The 20,798-nt window shown below is 36.8% G+C and overlaps 1 protein-coding gene across 4 annotated transcripts in view; it reads right to left on the bottom strand.

Annotated features, from left to right (window-relative positions):
• The window catches only part of Brca1 (BRCA1 DNA repair associated), a 67,073-nt gene that overhangs the window by 39,593 nt on the left and 6,682 nt on the right, over positions 1–20,798 (bottom strand). For 3 of the 4 annotated variants that reach the window (XM_034635200.2, XM_071603416.1, XM_071603417.1), the window contains exons 3-9: positions 17,342–17,395; positions 7,515–7,592; positions 6,166–6,254; positions 5,371–5,510; positions 3,161–3,266; positions 2,027–2,072; positions 242–318 (exon numbers count right to left, since the gene is read on the bottom strand). In XM_034635200.2, coding sequence (XP_034491091.2) covers positions 242–318; positions 2,027–2,072; positions 3,161–3,266; positions 5,371–5,510; positions 6,166–6,254; positions 7,515–7,592; positions 17,342–17,395 — 590 coding nt within the window. The remainder of the gene's footprint in view (positions 1–241; positions 319–2,026; positions 2,073–3,160; positions 3,267–5,370; positions 5,511–6,165; positions 6,255–7,514; positions 7,593–17,341; positions 17,396–20,798) is intronic. The other variant, XM_071603415.1, reaches the window with a different exon arrangement.

The raw sequence follows: 20,798 nt of genomic DNA, 5'->3' as shown, positions 1-20,798 counted from the left end.
TAAATGCAGTCTGTTTGGTCATCAGACACACAGTATTCTATTCTATCTACACACTCATATTCCATACACTTAGAAAGAAGTTGGAAAAAACTGAAATACAAATATGTCTATTAAAAGTAAAAGGCAGGGCTGGGGTTGTGGCTCAGTGGTAGAGTCCTCGCCTAGCATGCATGATGCCTGGGTTCTCTATCTATAGTTCTCTATCTTCAGTGTCTATTAAGTTGGGAAGACTTGCCATTACCCTTATTTGCAGAATCCACACTGGTTTCAGCCCTGGCTCCTTGAGTGGTGGTTTGCAACAATTCCTGGTCTCTCACACTATAAGGAAAACACAGAAGCCTTAATTAGAATCATTAGTTATATGTTCATAGAACTGTCAAATGAGCAAGATCAAATATTTTAACTTCTCTAGGTAGGGCTGTAGTTGCTGACCAATTTGACTCATTTTGTGATTCCTGGTCTTTCCTTTAAGTAACCTCTAATCAAAATGAAATGGTTAGACTGAGAACATCCAGTCACAAAAGTTAAGCTGCAAGACAGAACATTGCTTTATAAAGATGCAAATGAGAGCCCCAATTTACATGACTGCTAAAAGATAGTTTTTAAAAAATGCTTAGTTGGGCATGGTGGCCCACACCTGTAAGCCCAGAGGCTCAGGAGGCTGAGGCAGGAGGATCACAAGTTCAAAGCCAGCCTCAGCAATGCAGTGAAGCCCTAAGCAATGTAGTGAGACTCCGTCTTATGTAGCTCAGTAATAAAGTGGTTAAGGACTGCTGGGTTCAATCCTTAGTAACCATTTCTCCACACACCCCCCCACACACACACCAAAAAAAAAAAAAAGAAAGAAAGAAAAAAAGTAGAAAGGACAGATTGGGTTACAGCTCAGTGGTTAAGCACCTCTAGGTTCAACCCCAGTTCCCCAAAATAAAAGAATATTTTAGCTGGGCACAGTGACACATGCCTATAATCTCAGAGTCTTGGAAAGCTAAGGCAAGAGGACTGCAAATTCAAGACCAGCCTTAGCAATTTAATAAGACTGTCTCAAAATTAAAAGTAAAAAAGCACTGGAGGTGTAGCTCAGTGGTACAGAGCCTCTGTTTCAATCCTCTGGTATTGAAAGAAAAAAAAAGGGACACAAAAAAAACCTCTTTTTACAGGGGATTGAACTCAGGCACTTAATCACTGAGCCACATCCTTAGTCCTTTTATTTTGACAGGGTCTCACTAAGTTGCTTATTAGGGCCTTGCTAAGTTGCTAAATTGCTGAGGCTAGCCTTGAATTTGCAATCCTCCTGCCTCAGCCTCCTGAGACACTGGGATTACAGACATGTGCTACCACACCCAGCTAAAAAAGTGTATATTAATGAGAAGGTAGGAGCAAAAAACAACAAAGGAAGCACTAGAAGAGCAGGCATTCCAATGAAATGCAAAAACTACTACTTTGCTTCATTGCTTTCTTTGCTTCTTTTCTGGCCAAGAATAATGTCCTTCTAATTTCAAGATTAGGAAAAAGTAATTTTTAAACAAAAACTGATTGCTAATGACATCACCATAATTCAGATCACTTATCTTAATCAGGGTCAAGCAATAATTCTTAAGGAAAGCATTCTTGCAGGTAACCCAACTGGGGGTCCCTTATAGATTATTATGTTACTTATATAGATAAAGTTTGGGAATAGGTGAAATGAAAGAACTGAGGAAAGAAAGAAAACTACAAATAAAATCCTCTAATAATTCCATTAGCAATTACCATTGGGTCAATACTACATATGAGAAAATCAGCTAGAAAATAACCATCTGCTAAAAGCAAGTTTGTATAGAGTTTCACTGTTATCTTAAGGTCCTTTGGATAAAGGAAACAAACAAATCAGTATTTCCTCATATATAAAATGAGGGGAGATAAGATAAGATGATCTCTAAAGTTTCTTCCAAGGACTTCACTCAAATCTAGGAAAATACTAATCCTAAATGTTAAATATGAAAAAAAAAAAAACCAGCTTCATAGACAAAGGCTCTTTTTGACTCACCTGCAATAATTTGCCTTATTAACTGTATCTTCAGAAGAATCAGATCCTAAAAATATCCATCAAAACCCCCCCCCCAAAAAATCAGTCAGTTTTTGTTTATTAGAAGGGTTAAATTTGAAAAATATACTTGTTGCAAAGTAGATATTCATTCACTTAGAAACATTTACTGAACATCTATATTACATGGCAAGCAAGACAGATTAGTCATGCAACACAGAGAAGTAGAAAGTACAGGCTCTGAAGCTTATTTCTGAAGCTTATTTAAAAAATGGATCTGCCACTTACTAGCTTTACTAACTTAGCAATATTTAACTTCTGTGACTAATTTCTTCATCTGTAAAATAAGTATACATATTTACAACCTCAGAAGTTTGACATGCATTTTTAAATGAGTTATAAAAGAAAAACCAACAGTGCCAGGGATACAAGTAAGTGGTCCTAAATATTAAATAGTATAATTATTTTTGAGACATATACCTATTGCTCATGAATTTATTATCTTATGGGTGGGAGACATATGGGTAATTTCAGTGAAATCCAATAAGTGTTAAGGAAACACATGGCAGTCTTTAAAAGTTCAAAAGAGGACCGCCTTTCCCAATTCTAAGAGAGAAGGCAATTAGACTTTTTTGAACTCTTAGTTTATTATTTTTTTTAATATTTATTTTTTTGGTGTAGATGGACACAACACAATGCCTTTATTTTTTTATGTGGTGCTGAAGATCGAACCTGGGTCCCGTCTGTGCTAGGCGAGCACTCTACTGCTGAGCCACAATCCCAGCCCCAGGTTAGTTTTTAAATGGCTTACTAATCTAGTACAAATTATTTTGGATCCCTTTAAATGATATAGAAACCCATCATGTTCTTTCTTACTGCTATTTTCCATTTTTCCAAAATTGATTCACACTAGCTTATAACCATTCTTTTGCTCCCTTTATAAAGTAAGACTCTTTGAGGTGTAAACTGCATCTTTTACATTATTTATAACTCACCATAGGGCCCATAAAATTATTTTATTTTCACTTCCAAAAGTTCCCTGTCACATGTATAAATTATGACTAAGGTTTTTGGTAAAACAGTAAGACAAGCAATCTAGCAACTATTATTCTACACTTAAGAAATCTGAGACCTTACCCAATTCAATGTAGACAGATTTATTTTGAGGTTGTATCTGCTGCTTTGTCCTCAGAGATTTCATGATTCCAAGGTTAGAGAGTTGGACACTAAGACTGGTTTCCTGCTAAGCAGTACAGTAAAGAATGGTCAACAAATCGATGGCCAGTTCAGTGCTTTTTTCCTAAAGAGAAACTTGAGACCATGGGCAAAACAAATCCACCACAATCAGATAAATAAAATTTATGATACCTGGGAAAAAACCTGACAAACTACTCACTAAAATGTCAGGGTTATTTGTGAGTTGAGTATTTTTCCTCTCTTTCTATTGTTTAAAAATTTTCCAAACCGATTATGTACCATTCTATACATTTCTAATTATTCATTCATTCATTCATTCATTTATTAGTTGTAGATGGACACAATACCTTTATTTATTTTTATGTGATGCTGAGGATTGAACCCAGTGCCCCATACATGCAAGGCATGCGCTCTACCAATGAGCCACAACCCCAGTCCCATTATGTACATTCTTAAAGTATTAAAATAGTATATTTTGCTGGGTACAGTGGCACATACCTGTCATCCCAGTGGCTATATATATATTTTAAGCTAATAGTTGATATATACTTATGACCACATCTGATGAAAGGGTTAGCAACTAAGATAAATTTTAAAAAGAGAGAAATGATGATAATAAAACCCCGGTATACCTAAGAACAAATTTAGTAACACAATATTTAAAAGTCCCAACATTGCTTTTTTGAACTGAGGATTGAACCCAGGGGTGCTTCACACTGAGCTACATACCCAGTTCTTTTTATTTTTTATTTTGAGATGGGGTCTATGCTAAGTTGCCTAGGCTGGCCTTGAACTTGTCATCTTTTTCCCCAAGTCAATGGGATTATAGGTGTCTGCCACTGAGCACCATTCAACATTACTTTTTTTGGGGGGAGGGCAGGTTACTGGGGATAGAACCCGGGGCACATAACTATTGAGCCACATCCCCAGAACTTCTAAAAACTTTTTTATTTCAAGACAGGGTTTTACTAAGTTGCTCAGGACCTTGCTAAATTGCTGAGGAACTTGTAATCCTCCTGCCTCAGCCTCCCAAATTGCTCAGATTACATGTATGCGCCATGGTACCTGGCCCAACATCGCTTTAATGAAGATTTTTCTGCTTCCTATTTTGCCCTTCTACAGAAAAACAAATGTTAATACCATAAGACCTGTTATTTTTAAGATATCCATTATGCATTCACATATTAGTTAACATCAGAGCAAATAACTGCAGTTTCTTTGATTACACATTTTAATTGAAGTTTGTTTTGGCTTTTTGATACTGGCAATTGAATCCAGGGGCATTCTACTACTGAGCTATTTTCCCAGCCCCCTTTTTTGGTGACATGGGGATTGAACCCAGGACCTCACACATGCTAGGCAAGCACTCTGCTACTGAGCTACATTCCTAGCAACTCCAACCCATTTAAAAAGTTTCTGAGATAGGGTCTTGCTTGGTTGTCCAGCTGGACCTCAAACTTGAGATTCTTTGCCTTAGCATCCCAAGTAGCTGGGAATAGCCATGCCTGGCTTAAAGCACTTTTCAAATGCTTAAAAAGATCAGGGACTTTGTGGCTATTATTTTTTAATATTTATTATTTTTTTAGTTGTAGTTGGACACAATACCTTTATTTTAATGAGGTGCTGAGGATCAAACCCAGGGTCTTGTACATGCTAGGCAAGTGCTCTACCACTGAGCCACAAACACAGCCCCTTGAAGCTATTTTTGACATGCATCAGAGCTGATAAAGCTCCAAAGTAGGGTCAGTTCCTAAAATGTCTCTCTCAACATACCAGTCACCCTGACTTTTCCAAATTCCTTGAACTCTTATTGATTAGAACACTTGTCCAACCACTTAATTTACCACGTTCCTTTTTTTTCCCCCAGTACTAGGGACTGAACTCAGGAGCACTCTCCCACTGAGCTATATCCCCAAATCCTTTTTTATTTTGAGACAGGGTCTCACTGAATTGCCAAGACTGGCTTCCAACTTGTGATCTTCCTGCCTCGGCCTCTCGAGTAGCTATAATTACAGGTTATGTGCCATCATGCCCAGCCCATTTTCCTTTCTTTACTGATACTTCATATAATGCCACGAACATTTAGCTCATTCGCTAATTCACAATATTTAATGAAGAAATGTTACCAGAATAAACGAAAATGGCTTTACCAAGGTAGGATTTTCAGGTTCACTTTCTCGAAGTCTTTTGGCACGGTTTCGGTAGCCCATACTTTGGATGATAGAAATCTCTTCCTTTAAATGTTCAGGAGAGTTATTTTCCTTTTTCGGAAAGTTATAACTGTTGGCAACTATAAATTATAAGGGAACACATTATTTTCTTATTTTTGGAATGCTGGAAATCAAACCCAGGCTTCATGTGTGTTAAGAAAGTACTCTACCACTGAGCTATATCCCTAGCCTGGAACACATTATTTTTTCAGTTAGAAAAAAATACATTAATTTTCATTAAAGAAACCAAGAAATATCCTGTGTGTGCTTTGTTGTGTTAAGGTAATGCATTAAGTTTACCTTAATTTTCTAAAAAATCAACTTTGGAAATTCTACTCCTAAAAAACAAACACATACAAACAGTCAAAGTGATTTCTGTTTCTTCTTGTTCACCTAAAACTAACAAATTTGCCTATTAATATCATATTTCACTGACTATGAGATAGCAATGATGTAAGCTAAACCATTATTTTATGGGTCACTAAAAAAATATTAAACAATAACACACCATTGATACTAAAATATTACCAATTTCAGAGATGTTAAGATGTGCATATCAGGATTAATAAAATAAGGTCTGAGATTAATAGGAGTGATTTAAAATATAGATTCACAGATACAGAGCTAAAATTAACCTAGACCAAGGAGGTCTTATCATCTGTTCACAGAAAATAATTATTCAGACTTCCTAAGAATTTAAGGACAGCACTGCCTCTGGGGCTATGCAATACTTACACTGTAATCCTGTGTCAAGCTCAAAAGCATGAATGATTTTCAATAGCTCTTCAACAAGTTGACTAAATCTTGTACTTTCTTGTAGGCTTCTGAAATTAAATTGTTTGAGAGGCACACTTAGCAAGTGATTATCAACTTATTTTATGTGGTGCTAAGGATCAAACCCAGTGCCTCACACAAGCCAGCCAAGTGCTCTGCCACTGAACACACCCCAGCCCTGATTATCAATTTTTTAAGGACATTAAATAAGGAAAGAAATATAAACAAATAAATATAAGATTATAACTGTTTTCTACTACAGCTATGGTAGAAAATCGTATTTAAAAACTAGAGCTATTAGTGACATTGCACTATAATTAACATATCATTGACATCAGAATATATTGTGTGGCAGTGTTAATATTTTTTTCTTTTTGGTACCGAGGACTGAACACAGGAGTACTTCATTACTGAGCCACATCCTAAGCCCTTTTTTTTTTTTGAGACAGGGTCTTGCTAAATTGCTTAGGGTCTCACCAAGTTGCTGAGGCTAGCTTTGAACTCCTGATCCTGCTGCTTCAGACTCCAAAGTTGTTGGGATTACAGACATGTGCCACCACACCCAGCCAATTATTTCATTTAAAAAAATATATATTTTTTTAGTTGCAGGTAGACACAATACCTTCATTTTATTTTTATGTGGTGCTGAGGATCGAACCTAGTGCCTTCCACATGCGAGGCGAGCGCTCTACCACTGAGCTACAACCCTAGCCCTCATTCATTCTTTTAAATATTTGAGCACCTACAACATTCCAGACATTGGAGAGACATTATGGATCAAGATAGACAAAGTCACTGTCTTAACAGAACTTCTACTATGGCAAGAAAGATATATAAATAAATACATGTGTATATAAATACATGTGTACAGGTAAATAATTAGGTAGAAATAAATGAAATGAAGAAAAATAAAAGCAGGATTAGTGGATAATTGGGGCAGGATTGTGCTGCTGTACTTTAGATAAGAATGCAAGTCCTTGCATTATTCAGAAACACTAGAAAAAGGCAATAAGTTGTCTACAGCATTACCATTGCCTGATCTCCTCTGATGTTGGAAGATTATCAGGATTGGGCCTGGTTGGTATTTGGATGGGAAAATAAAGGCATCAGTTCGCTCTGTAAGGCAGATGTCCCATAAAACTTTCAGGAAAATAACCTTAGAAATAATTTACTCTGTCTGCTAAACACACTTTTATACATTTTTCTACTGATGAATAGTTTTTTAGGAACACTAGCTATGCTATCAAAGAATCTTTACGTTTTCCTGCCATTGTTGCTTCCAACCTCCCACCATTATACAAATTATATACCTTTTGGTTATATCATTCTTACACAAAGGACACTGCGAAGGCCCTTTCTTCTGGTTGAGAAGTTTCAGCATACAAAATCTATAAATTATAAAGAAAGAAAAGAACAATTCAAATTGCTTTCTTTTGTGGAGAGAACATTCAAAAGGCAAACAGCCATGAAAAGATAATCTCATAACTGCCCTGAAGAATCATTTAAAAAGTAATGACAGGTGAATTACAACCAATGGTTATCTCTAATTTTTTTAGATGCTGCATAAGCAGGAAACCAAACTATGTAAGAAACTATGATCTATGAAAACTGAACTTACCTGCATATAGCTTAAGGTTATGATCAAATAAAACTTATTAAAAAGTTAATATGGCATATTTAATGTATATTCATAATTATTTCATATTGCATAATCAGAAATAAATGGTAAGTAGTTCATGTAAAATGATTATAATTCATTAAAGAATTCAGCACCTGGGGCTGGGGATGTAGCTCAGTGGTAATGGCAACTAAGCTATATCCTTAGCCCACATGTATTGGCTTCTCTCTCTTTTTTTAAACGGGTTACATTCACTTTATTTTTCTTGTATTAAAAACCTTATATTGTAGCCACAGCTGGAGTCTGGATCCTCTGTACCCACTCTGGTGCAGGTTTTAAAAACCACCAGGCACGATGGAAGATGCCTGTAATCCCAGCAGTTCGGGAGGTTGAAGCAGGAGGATAACAAATTCAAAGCCAGCCTCAGCAAAAGTAAGGTACAAAGCAACTCAATGAGACCCTGTCTCTAAATAGGGCTGGGGATTTGGCTCAGTGGCCAAGTGCCCCTGAGTTCAATCCCTGGGTACCCCCGCCCCCGCAAAAAAACCCACACTGGTGTGGGTTTTACAAGATGGTTGGTGAATTCCTGATAGGGACACTTGGTGAACACAGACTCTTTTCCAGGGTTAGGGTCAGGGAGATGTATGTCCTGGATATGCGTATTGCCCTCTCTTAATTCACACAATAACCCTAAAAAATTATCTCCATTTAGGGGTTGGGGTTGCTTATCGGTAGAGCACTCGCCCGCCTCGTATGTGCGAGACCCTGGGTTCGATCCTCAGCACCACATACAAAAATAAACAAGTGAAATAAAGGTGTTGTGTCCAACTACAACTAAAAAAATAAATATTAAAAAAAAAAAAAAGAGGGGCTGGGGATGTGGCTAAAAGGTATCGCGTTCGCCTAGCATGCATGAGGCACTGGGTTCGATTCTCAGCACCACATAAAAATAAAATAAAGGTATTGTGTCCACCTAAAACTAAAAAATAAATATTAAAAAAAAACAGTAACATTGCTATGAATATTTAGAAAAAATTACCTCCATTTAAAATAGAGACTTTTCCCAAATCACAGTAATCAAGTGGTGAAGGTGATACTGGATCTAGTACTGAACTGCAACAGGCCCGAGGTCTTTCTCGTGGTCTTTCTGAGTCAGTGAATGTATAGAGATCTGATGAAGACTTTGTCCTTCTATACCTACAGAAATGCTTCAACTACCATATTGTACTCAATAATGATTCTGTAGTTTTGGGGATGAAGATGTCAAAAAGCTACCCAGGGCCAGGTGCGGTGGTGCTGTATTCCCAGTGGCTTGAGAGGCTGAGATAGGAGGATCATGAGTTTAAAGCCAGACTCAGCATTGGTGAGGTGCTAAGTAACTCACTGAGTCCGTGTCTCTAAATAAGATACAAAATAGGTGGGGCTGGGATTGTGGCTCAGTGGTAGAGTGCTCGCCTAGCATGGGCGGAACCTGGGTTCGATTCTCAGCACCACATAAAAATAAAGGCATTGTGTTGTGTCCATCTACACCTAAAAAGAAAAAATATATATAATAAATAAATAAAAATACAAAATAGGGCTGGGAATGTGGCTTAGTGGTTGAGTGCCCCTGAGTTCAATCCCCAATAGCAAAATAAAACAAACAAACAAAAGCTACCTGGAGCCAGGAACAGGGGCACACACCTGTAATCCCAGCAACTCAGAGGCTGAGGCAGGGGGATTGCAAGTTCAAGGCCAGACTCTGCAATTTAGTGCATCCCTGTCTTAAGATAAAAAAATAAAAAGGGGTGGGGATGTAGCGTGGTGGTAAAGCACCACTGAATTCAATCCCCAGCAGCAACAAAAATAAACAAAAAGACACCAAAAATAAAAAAAAAAACCCAAGAATTGCATATAAGTACTCTTTAAAGACACAGGATAGAGCCTACCACTCCTGTAAAGATGCAAATACTACCTGCACTCAAGTATAATGTGGGTCATGGAGGCAGTGATGTATTATCTTGACAATGGTACAATCAAACAATTCATAGTAGAGGTAAGAAGGAAATTCTATGATCAGTGCTGAGAATATAGTGACAAGTTATATAATGACAAGCTATATAGCCTTACAGCCTATAGAATTACATAAACAATGCAAGGGAACTAGGTATGTGAAAATCAACCAAGAAGGGATTCTAATCTATCATTATGTTAGGAAAAGAGCACATAAATTAAACTCAAAAGAGAAAATGAATTGTATATGACATGAAAAGACTGAGCTAAGGAAAATACTGACAGATCAACAGAACATTGGCATACCCTTCAGGACTCAGAAAAAGAATTCATTAAATTCTGTTTTAGAGGGGCTGGGGATGTGGCTCAAGCGGTAGCGTGCTCGCCTGGCATGCACACGGCCCTGGGTTCGATCCTCAGCACCACGTACAAATAAAGATGTTGTGTCCACCAAAAACTAAAAAATAAATATTTAAAAAAATTTTCTCTCTCTCTCTCTCTTAAAAAAAAATCTGTTTTAGAGCTCTGGGGAGTCTACATGATGCACCAATTAAAGAAAAACATATATATATAAGTTTTAAATAAGGTTCTCAGTGAAAAGGTCTGAGGCAAGTTTTGGCCTTTTTGGATTGCTAAAGCCCAAAGGTTAAACAAATAGTAATGCATTTTTAAAAAATATTTATTTTTAGTTACAGGTGGACACGATACTTTATTTTTTATTTTATGTGGTGCTAAGGATCAAACCCAGTTCCTCAAGCATGCCAGGCAAGTGCTCCACCTCCAAGCCACAACCCCAGCCCGACAATGCATTTTTTAAGCAAATGCAAATTTTCTGAAAGGTGATTTCAGCAGATAGAAAACAGCAAATCACAGTGCCACAAACCAATTCTAGAGATTTTTCAGAGTACTCAGTTTGGGGCACATCTATACTCCAAGCAGTTTAACAATGTTGAAGAAACTTATCTAATTTATTAATGCTTGTCCAAGTCTATTCTGGCAGAGAACACTAAATTCATCTTAAATTGGCAAAATAATGACAGGTTGATTTCTGGCTACCTTTGTTTATCTTGGGTACTCAGGATTCCTACTCTCCTAACTGCCTTGTCAACAGAGATAAGATTGTGGACCAATATATCCTCTAAGAAGGAAAATACATATCCTGAGATATCCTGTGACTGGTTCCACCAAATCTTGTCCATTTCAACAATAAGACTTTGTTGTCCTTCCTTCCTTCCTTCCTTCCTTCCTCCCTCCCTTCCTCCCTTCCTCCCTCCCCCTCCTTTTTTGTACTGAGCTTTACCCCAGTCCTTTTTTATCTTAAGACAGGGTCTTCGGTAATTATTACCCGATGTACATGCATGATTGTACAAATGGTGTGAGTCTGCATCATGTACAACCAGAGAAATGAAAACTGCTCCATTTATGTACAATGAGTCAAAATGCATTTTGCTGTCATGTAAAACTAATTGGAACAAATTTAAAAAATCTAATTTCTTCAAAAAAAAGTTACTTTAAAACCTAAAAAAAAAAAGACACGGTCATACTTAAATTGCTCAGAGCCTTGCTCAACTGCAGAGGATGTCTTGAACTTTTGATCTTTTTATCTCAGCCTCCTGAGTTGTTGGGATTACAGGCATACATACTCTGCTTGGCAAAGCTTTGTTTTCTCGAGCAAACCTACTGTCTGTACTTTAGTTCTAACAATTACATCTGTCTTGAGCTCTTCATTTGGAAGATTCAGCCTAGATTTCCTGCTTGGTATCCTAGTTCCATGGGTCAAGGCTTTTTGTCTCCTAGGGACAAGAATTTTACCCTTAACCCTCACCCTCCTGTGGCTTGATCCCTGCTTCTGAATTTCTTCTCATTTCTGCTGCTAGATTCCTGAGAGACTGTTCAATATACATTGCTAGATAAGCCATCTCTTGCCTATTTCTGATACACCAAACCCATTACTAGACACAATAATTGTCTGAAATCATGATTTAATAATCTGGGTATTAAACCTGCCTAACACTGACTAACTCACCACTTAACTGGATTTCCACAGTTGGTCACTTCATGACATACCTTATCTGGTCTATCTGGTCTTTAGAACTCAACCACCCTTAGTCTATTTCATCTTATTATACACCAAAAAATGTACAAGAAGGTCTCATCATTCCAGAGCACTGCTTCTCAAACTTTAATGTACATTAGAAACCAGAGTAGCCTGGGCAACATTGTAACCTTGTCGGAGGGAAAAAAAATTCTCCTGGGGCATCTTGTTAAAATGAAGATTCTGCTCAGCATGATGGCGAATGCCTGTAATCCCAGCAGCTCACGAGGCTAAGGCAGGAGGATCATGAGTTCAAAGTCAGCCTCAACAACTTAGCAAGGCCCTAAGCAATTCATAGAGACCCTGTCTCTAAATAAAATATAAAAAAGGGCTAGGGATATGGCTCAGTGACTAAGCACCACTGGTTCAAACGCTGGTACCAAAAAAAAAAAAGAAGAAGATTCTGATTCAGTACGTTTAGGGCAGGGATAAGATTCTAGCAGGCTTTTAAGTGATGCTATTGCTGTTGACACATAAGCTTTACTTTGAGTAGTAAGTTCCTAGAGGTGCACTGTTCAATATAGCACCATTACATATACAGCTACTGAGCACTTACAGTGTCACTAGTCTCAACTTAGGTGTATTCAAACAATGTAAAAAGGCAGGTTTAGTACAAGGAAAAAAAAAAAGAATGTCAAATATCTCATTAGTATATATAAATATATTTTGTGGTACTGGGAATTGAACCTCACTGTACTCTTACCACTAAGCTATATCCCCAGGCCTTTTCATTTTTTATTTGGAGACATGTCTAAGTTGCTGAGGCCAGACTGTGGGTGTAGCTCAGTGGTAGAGCACCATGGTAGTGTTTACCATGTGCAAGGTTCTGGTTTCAATGCAGTATCACAAACAAACAAACAACAACAAAAATCCCCTAGGGTTTAGCCGAGGTGATACATGCCTCTAATCCCAGCAGCTCGGGAGGCTGAGACAGGAGGATCACGGGTTCAAAGTCAGCCTTAGCAATAGCAAGGCACTAAGCAACTCAGTGAGATCCTGTCTCTAAATAAAATACAAAATAGGGTTGGGGATGTGGCTCAGTGGTTGAGTGTCCCGAGTTCAATCCCCAGTACCAAAAAAAAAAAAAAAAAAAACCCAAAAAAACCCCAAAAACAGAAAACTCAGGGTTTAAGTTGCTGAGGCTGGTCTTAAATTTGCATTTCTTTTGCCTCAGCCTTCCAAATCACTGGGATTACAGGCATGTAATTCAATTGGCACCACTCCTTGTTTCATTAATATTCTTTACATTGATTATAATTTGAAATGATAAAATCTTAGTCACAATTGAATTAGATAATATAAACTACATAAATATATAATTAAAATTAATTTTACCTATTTCGTTTTACTTTTTAAAATGTGGTTATTAGTCAGGTATAAGCACACGCCTATAATCTCAATAACTTGGGAGGCTGAGGCAGGGGGATCACGAGTTCAAGGTAAGCCTCAGCAAGTTAGCAAGGCACTCAGCAACTTAGTGTTTATTAGAAATTTTAAGTTACATTTATGATTCACATGTGATTTTAGCTCTTCTAGAAAGTATTATATATTTCATTCATTGTTTGAAAACTTCAAGTCAGTAATGAATGTCCTAGGTAATTTTTTTGTTTAGATTAGTACTATTATCTTTTGGGTAAAGTTCATTAAATATTTCAGAACTCTATAGTTACCCAGGTCAATAAAACTATTTTATTTTCAGCAATCAGAGTTTACCCATAGAAAATTCAGTTAGCACAATTAATGCTTGGGAATATTCTTCCCAGCTTTCTCATTATATAGATCAAGGTATTATATAGATTATAAAGATAATACAGAAGAAATTTCATGAAAAATTTGATGTATTACATAGGCATTGTGTTAGTCCATTTTTGTATTTCTATGACAAAATACCTAAGGTTAGATAATCTTAGAAAGAAAAGAAGTTTATTTCGCTCACAGTTCAAGAGGCTCAAGGCATTTATTGATGGCCTGTTTGCTGGCAGTTTGTGCAATGAATCACATGACAAGTTACGGGGAGTACCAAGTGTGCCCTTAGTCTTTCTCTTGTTATAAACTTATCAGTATTCGGTAAAGGGTATTCCACTCTGATGACCTTATCTAAACCTAATCATCTCCTAAAGCACGCCCCCCCCAACAGTATAGATTAAGTTTCCGACCTCTTAGTACCTTACAATGGGAGTTAAATTTTAATACATGAACCCTTTGAGGACACAGTCAAACTATATCCAAACCAAAGCAGACATTATATTGGATTTTAATCTAGTCTATCATTCAAAACACAACATATGACTGGCTGTTCTTAACATAAGTCTATTTTAGGAATTCCAAGCCTTCTTCATTCTTAATTACTTAAAAACACAAACTCTCTCAATCTCGATCTCAACAACTGTCTTCCTCTCCATCTCTAACAAGGTCAACCACCTTATTCTCCCGCAAAAGCTTCCTGTAGAATCATGCTCCTTTTTATTCATTATTGCTTATAAGTAATAGCCCCCTGTCTTTTTTTTTGTATCCATTTTTCATTTCCAATCCATTCTGCCTTTTCTTGGACCTTCTCTCTTAATGTCTTTTCCTCCCTGAGGGGTCATTCCTCTCTTAACACAATAAACATATGCAAAGTTAGGTCCTTTTTTCTTAGATATACTCTATTTTCTTCTCTTCCTACCTTTGTTCATGTTACTTCCTCTGCCTGTAATTTTCTTTTTCTGTAAGTTCCTTCAAAGTAACTAATTTAGTCCATTTTCCCTCCCCTCATTTTTTGAAGTACTGGGGATTGAACCTAGAGACTCGCGCATACTAGACAAGCGCTCTACCACTGAGCCACATCCCAGCCATTTTTATTTTAAGATAGGCTCTAAGTGGCCTGTGATGGTATTGAATTTATGATCTCTTGCTTCAGCTTCCTGAGTAGCTGGGATTACAGACATGCCTTATCATGCCTGGCTCTTCTTTCTTCTTTTTTTGGAAGAAAGCCATGTTGGAGATTGAACCCAAGGCCTGACATATGCTAAGCACGTACCCCAATTCAACTTTTTCTTAATATTACAATATTATATTCAGTATTCATTAGTCAAGATGACCAGAAAGCATATAGTGTATATCAAAAAGATACTCATCAAGAAACAGGGATGGTGCATGCCTGTAATCCCAGCAGCTCAGGAGGTCGAGGTAGGAGGATGGGAGTTCAAAGCCAACCTCAGCAACAGTGAGGCACTAAGCAACTCAGTGAGACCCTGTCTCCAAATAAAATACAAAAAAGGGCTGGGGATAAGGCTCAGTGTTTGATTCCACCCCCTGAGTTCAATCCCCGGTACCAAAAAAAGAAACAAGGAAAATCACAACATTTACTTGTGTAGTGGGGCATACCCACAATCCCAGCTATTCAGTGTTAATGAGGGAGAAGGATCAAAAGTTTAAGGCCAGCCTCAGCAATTTAGCAAGATTCTGTCTCAAAATACAAAAATAAAAAAGGTTAGGGGCACTCAGTGGTAAAGCGTTTGTGTAGCATTTGTGAGATCCTGGGTTCATTCCCTAGAACCACAAAAACAAAAGACGAACCCTTTAGGTTTCGGTATACAGCTCAGTGGTACAATGCTGGTTTAGTTATACAGGAGGCCTTGGGTCCAAAATTCATCCCCATTAAAAAAAGAAGAAAACAAAGGTTAATTTCCAACTTTCTTTCAACTTTTAAAAACTAGGACTTTATTATTTTGTTTCACAAAGTTACCAATCTGTGAAGAAACTGGGCTGAAGAATCACAAGAAAACTGTTGGAAACAGATTTAAACCAGTGGGGTAACATGGGAAAAGAGTAAAAAGACAATGGAAATGAGCCTCTGGGTCTTTGTTGGGACAAAAAAAAGAAAGAATAAGATAGAATTCAGAGGAAGGAAGACACCAGCCAATTGGCAGACTTGTGCTCGCTCAGAGGGTATGCCTCCAAAGGAACAGGTTTCCTACAGCTTCAGCCAGCACTCATTATCCTTAAAGCAGCAGCTGTTCCCTTTTTTTAGATTATGGAAACATCCTAAGACTGATCAAAATTATGGATTGTTTTCCCAGAAAAAGTACATGCTCATAGCTTTTAATGTAATTAAGATTTAAATCAAATATAATTTTAGGACATTCATGAAGACTATTCATGAACAAATTAAGAACTCTTGAATTTTAAAAGTTCCGAAATGATAGATAGAAAATTAGTAATCATGGTCAACTCTGGGGAGGAAAGCAGGAGGTGGGGTTCTTGGGTGGGAAGAAAACATACTGTGTATCATGTACTTTTTTATATTAATAAACTCATAACTAGGTACATGGCTTGCTTTTTCAATTAAAGGAAAAATTACTTTAAACAAACTGACATTCAGAGTAAGACTCAATCAATAGCTTAACATCAAGGAAAAGAGAAAGTCATGTTTCACTAAATTACCTACACTACTTTTCCTGAAATTCTTCAATTAAGAGACATTTTCATTTCAAAGGGCAAGATCCTTAAATATGTAAATACACTCATCCCCTATGAGAGGATATTGGTTCCAAGACTCCTCCATGGATACCAAAAATCTCCTAGTAGTTAAATCCCTTATATGAAATAGTATTTGCATATAAATACATACAATCTTAAGTCATTTCTAGATTGCTTATAATATTTAATACAACGTAAATGCTGTGTAAAGTTTTTATACTGTATCATTTAAGAGAATGATGAAAAGGTCTGTACACGTTCAGTGCAGACATTTTTTTTTTTTTTTTTCCCTGAATAGTTTGACCCATGTTTGGTTGAATCCAAGCATAGAGAGCCTACAGATTTCGAGGGCAGATGGAAGGCTGACTGTGTAAGTTGAATCACTGATATGAATGAATTTCAGCCTAAATAAAAACTAATTTCAGAACCCTTCCTATCTTTGCAAAGATGATAAAGCAGGCAAGCACTGAACCTTAGAAGAGGGAAAAGAGAAGGGCATGCAGAAATGAATAGAAAGGAGAAACTGGGAAGGCTGAAAAACAATTTGCTTGTTTCACAACTGCTTTTATCCTTGGATACAAAAACCAAACAGCTATTTAAAGTGATTTTATATCATTTTTTAAAAAATATTTATTCTTAAGTTTTAGGTGGACACAATATCTTTAGTTTACATTTATGTGGTGCTGAGGATTGAACCCAGTGCCTCGTGCATGCTAGGCGAGCACTCTACCACTGAGCCACAACCCTAGCCCCTTACAACACTTTTTATATACAGATAAGCTATGTAGGAACTATGGCTTCAATCACTTTATGATGACTTCCTAAGTAATTCTCTGAGGAAGAATGAATAGAATTGGGTTATGTTGCATTTAATTGAAGAAACTAAAGATTCTATAAAGTTAGGTGTTTCCTGTGTTATAAAGAATAAGCACAAAAGCTAATAATGGAGCCACAAAAACACCCAAACTTACTTGCAAAATATGTGGTCACACTTTGTGGAAACAGGTTCTTTGATCAATTCCAGACTAGAGGGGTAGGGGGAAAAAAAAAAACCAAGAGAAAATAAATAAGGCTTAATAATTTATTTAAAAATAAATAACTTTTAGTAAAGAAGTTCAACTTTAAGCAGTTATAACTGAGTCAAAGTATGACTTTAAGTTCATTCAATTCTTATTAAATGTCTGTTATGCTAGGAGCTAAGAATACAGCAGAAAATATGATCCTTAACTTTACTGAACTTTCAGACATTAAAACAGAATTATGTGAACTTAATACTCTATATTTAATTGTAAGCACTGAAAAAAGATCAGCTGATAATTCTTCAATTAATTACTTTTCACTGATATATATTTTTGAGCTAATATGTTGAGTATGCATTTTACAACTTGATGAAACTCCATAAAAACAAAAAATTTCCTCTTACATTACTTTCCCCTTATTCCTGGTTTCACTTTCTAAAATCTTAAGTTACCAACAGACAATCATGGTCCCAAAATGTTAAATAAAAAATTCTAGAAATAAACAGTAAGTCTTAAATTGCATGCCATCCTGAGTAACACCATGAAATCACGCTTCATCCCTTCTGGACCATGTATTCAGGTTGTATTTGCTTCTTGTTGTTAGTCACTTAGTAGAAGTCTTGTTTATTGTACTGAATGTCAGGGTATGAAAATGCTTGTGTTCAGGTAATCTTTATTTCATTTAATATGGCCCCAAAGCACAAGAATAGTGATGCTGGCAATTTGGATATACCAAAGTAAAGCCATAAAATGCTTTAGGTGAGAAAATGAAAGTTTATCTTAGTTTATGTATGTGTAGGGGAAAAAACAGTGTATATATAGGGTTCAATATATCCAGGCACCCACTAGGGATCTTGAAATGCATCCCACACAGATATGTATTTCTTTTGAATTCCCTCAAAATACTTTTTTGGTATGTGATTGTTTTTGTAACTCAGTGTAGGAATTTTTGAGCATTTACACACACAAAAAAACAATAGTAAAATAAACTCCCGGTACATCAACTGATTTCAACAAATGGCCAATCTTCTTTTATCCATACCTGCCTCTATCTTAGATTATTTTAAAACAAATCCCAGCCATCATATCATTTCCTCTATAAATATTTTAATTATATTCTCAAAAAAGACACTTTTTTAGCATGATCATGAAACCATTATTAGTTCTAAAAAGAATTGCCTTAATATAATTTAATATATAACTAATGTTCCAAGTTGCTTTGCTGTCTCATAAAAATTAAACATTTTTTAAAAAAAATTTTAATATTTATTTATTTTTTTAGTTCTTGGTGGACACAACATCTTTGTTTGTATGTGGTGCTGAGGATCGAACCCGGGCCGCATGCATGCCAGGCGAGCGCACTACCTCTTGAGCCACATCCCCAGCCCCATAAAAATTATTTTATTTTTTTATTTTTTATTTTTTAGAGAGACAGAGAGAGAGAGAGAGAGAGAGAGAATTTTTTTTTAATATTTATTTTAGTTTTCGGTGGACACAACATCTTTGTTGGTATGTGGTGCTGAGGATCGAACCCAGGCTGCACGCATGCCAGGCGAGTGTGCTACCGCTTGAGCCACATCCCCAGCCCATAAAAATTATTTTAAATAGTAAGATATGTTTAAATCAGGACCCAAACAAGATTCATACATTGTATTTAGTTGCTATGTTTTAAGTCTCTCTCTTTTTGGTGGTACAGGGGCACTCTACCACTGAGCTACATACTTGGCCCCTTTACATTTTTTTTGAGACAAGTTCTTCCTAAATTGCCCAGGCTGACCTTGAATTTGTGATCCTCCTGCTTTCGGTATCCCAAACCACTGGGATTATAGGCTTGTACCACTGTGCCTATCCTTAAGTCTCTTTTAATCTATATTTTTTCCCTCCCGTTTTTCTTCCTTGTCATTTATGTCAAAAACATAACAGAAGGGCTGGGGTTGTGGCTCAGTGGTAGAGCACTTGTCTGGCATGTGTGAGGCACTGGGTTTGATTCTCAGCACCACATATAAATAAATAAAGTCCATTGACAACTAAAAACAAACTTAAAAAAAAAAAAAAAAAAAAAACAAGGGCTGGTGGTATAGCTCAGTGGTATAGCACTTGTCTAGCATGTAAGGCCCTGGGTTCAGTTGTCAGCACACAAAAATAATAAATAAGTAAGTAAAAAGATCATCTGACCTTCAGAATTTCCCATATTCTGGATTTTGCTAATTGTAACTCTATGTTGTGATTTAACATGTTCTTTTAGCCTCTTTATTTTCTGTAAAGTATACCGACAAGCTCAATCAAAGTCAGATTCAATTGTTTGGCAAGAACACTTTACAGATGTACTGTGTACTTCTATTACGTCACTTCGGAAGGGTCATGTTTGATTTTCCATTACTTGGTAAAAACAATGTGATATAGCTGAATGAGGCAGTACATGCCCATAATCCCAGTGAGTCGGGAGTTTTGAGGTACAAAAATTGCAAGTTTGAGCCATCCTGGGAAACTTAGTGAGATCCTTTCTTACATTAAAAAAAAAAAAAAAAAAAAAGATCTGGGGGTAGAGCACCTCTGGGTTAAATCCCCAGCATTACACACACACAAAAAAAACCCCAATGTAACTAATACTCACTAAAGGAAATTCCCATCCCTACCTGTCTATCCAAGAAGTTTCAAGGCCTTTTTGAAATTAATTCATTAAGTAATACAACAAACATGTATTGAGCATCTACCAGGAAGGCACTGGTTTTGAAATATAACAGTGAACAAAATAAAGCCTCCCCTCATAAAGCTTTTATTCCAGTTGCAGTAGGCAGTTGACAAATAAGAACAGATGGGGAAATGTTAAAGAGACAAATAAGGCAGGACAAAGGGGACACGGAGTGCAATGTGTGTGTAATGGGGGATACACACACACACACACACAAATATGTTTTTGACAAATGACAAGGAAGAAAAACAGGAGGGAAAAAATCTATAGAAAAAGAGACTTAAGGCTAGGAAGAGTGGTATTAGGCCTATAATCTCAGTGATTTGGGATACGTGGAGCAGGAGGATCATATATACACACACACACACACACAGACACACACACACACACACACACACATATAGGGTGGTCATAAGAGGCCTAAGAAAGTGACAATGGAAGACAGCTGAATAATGTGATGAAATCAGCTATACAATAATTGTGGGTAGAATATCCCAGCAGAGGGAGCAAAGATAAACCCTGAGCAGGATTATGCCTGGTGTTTGTGCAGACAGCAGGTAGGCCAGGGTACTAGGATGAAATAGTAGAAGAAGTAGAGAGGTAGCTGGAAGCCTAAACAGGTAGGAATCTGTTAGTTATTTAGATTCATACTGAATGAGAGCTTTAGAAACTGAACTTTGGTGGTCAAATCTAGACAGGACATTAAAGAAGGGGTAT

Source organism: Marmota flaviventris, chromosome 17 (assembly GCF_047511675.1).
Source record: "Marmota flaviventris isolate mMarFla1 chromosome 17, mMarFla1.hap1, whole genome shotgun sequence".
Taxonomy (NCBI): domain Eukaryota; kingdom Metazoa; phylum Chordata; class Mammalia; order Rodentia; family Sciuridae; genus Marmota; species Marmota flaviventris.
Note: the sequence above shows the minus strand (reverse complement) of the source record. Positions and strands in the feature narration are given on the sequence as shown.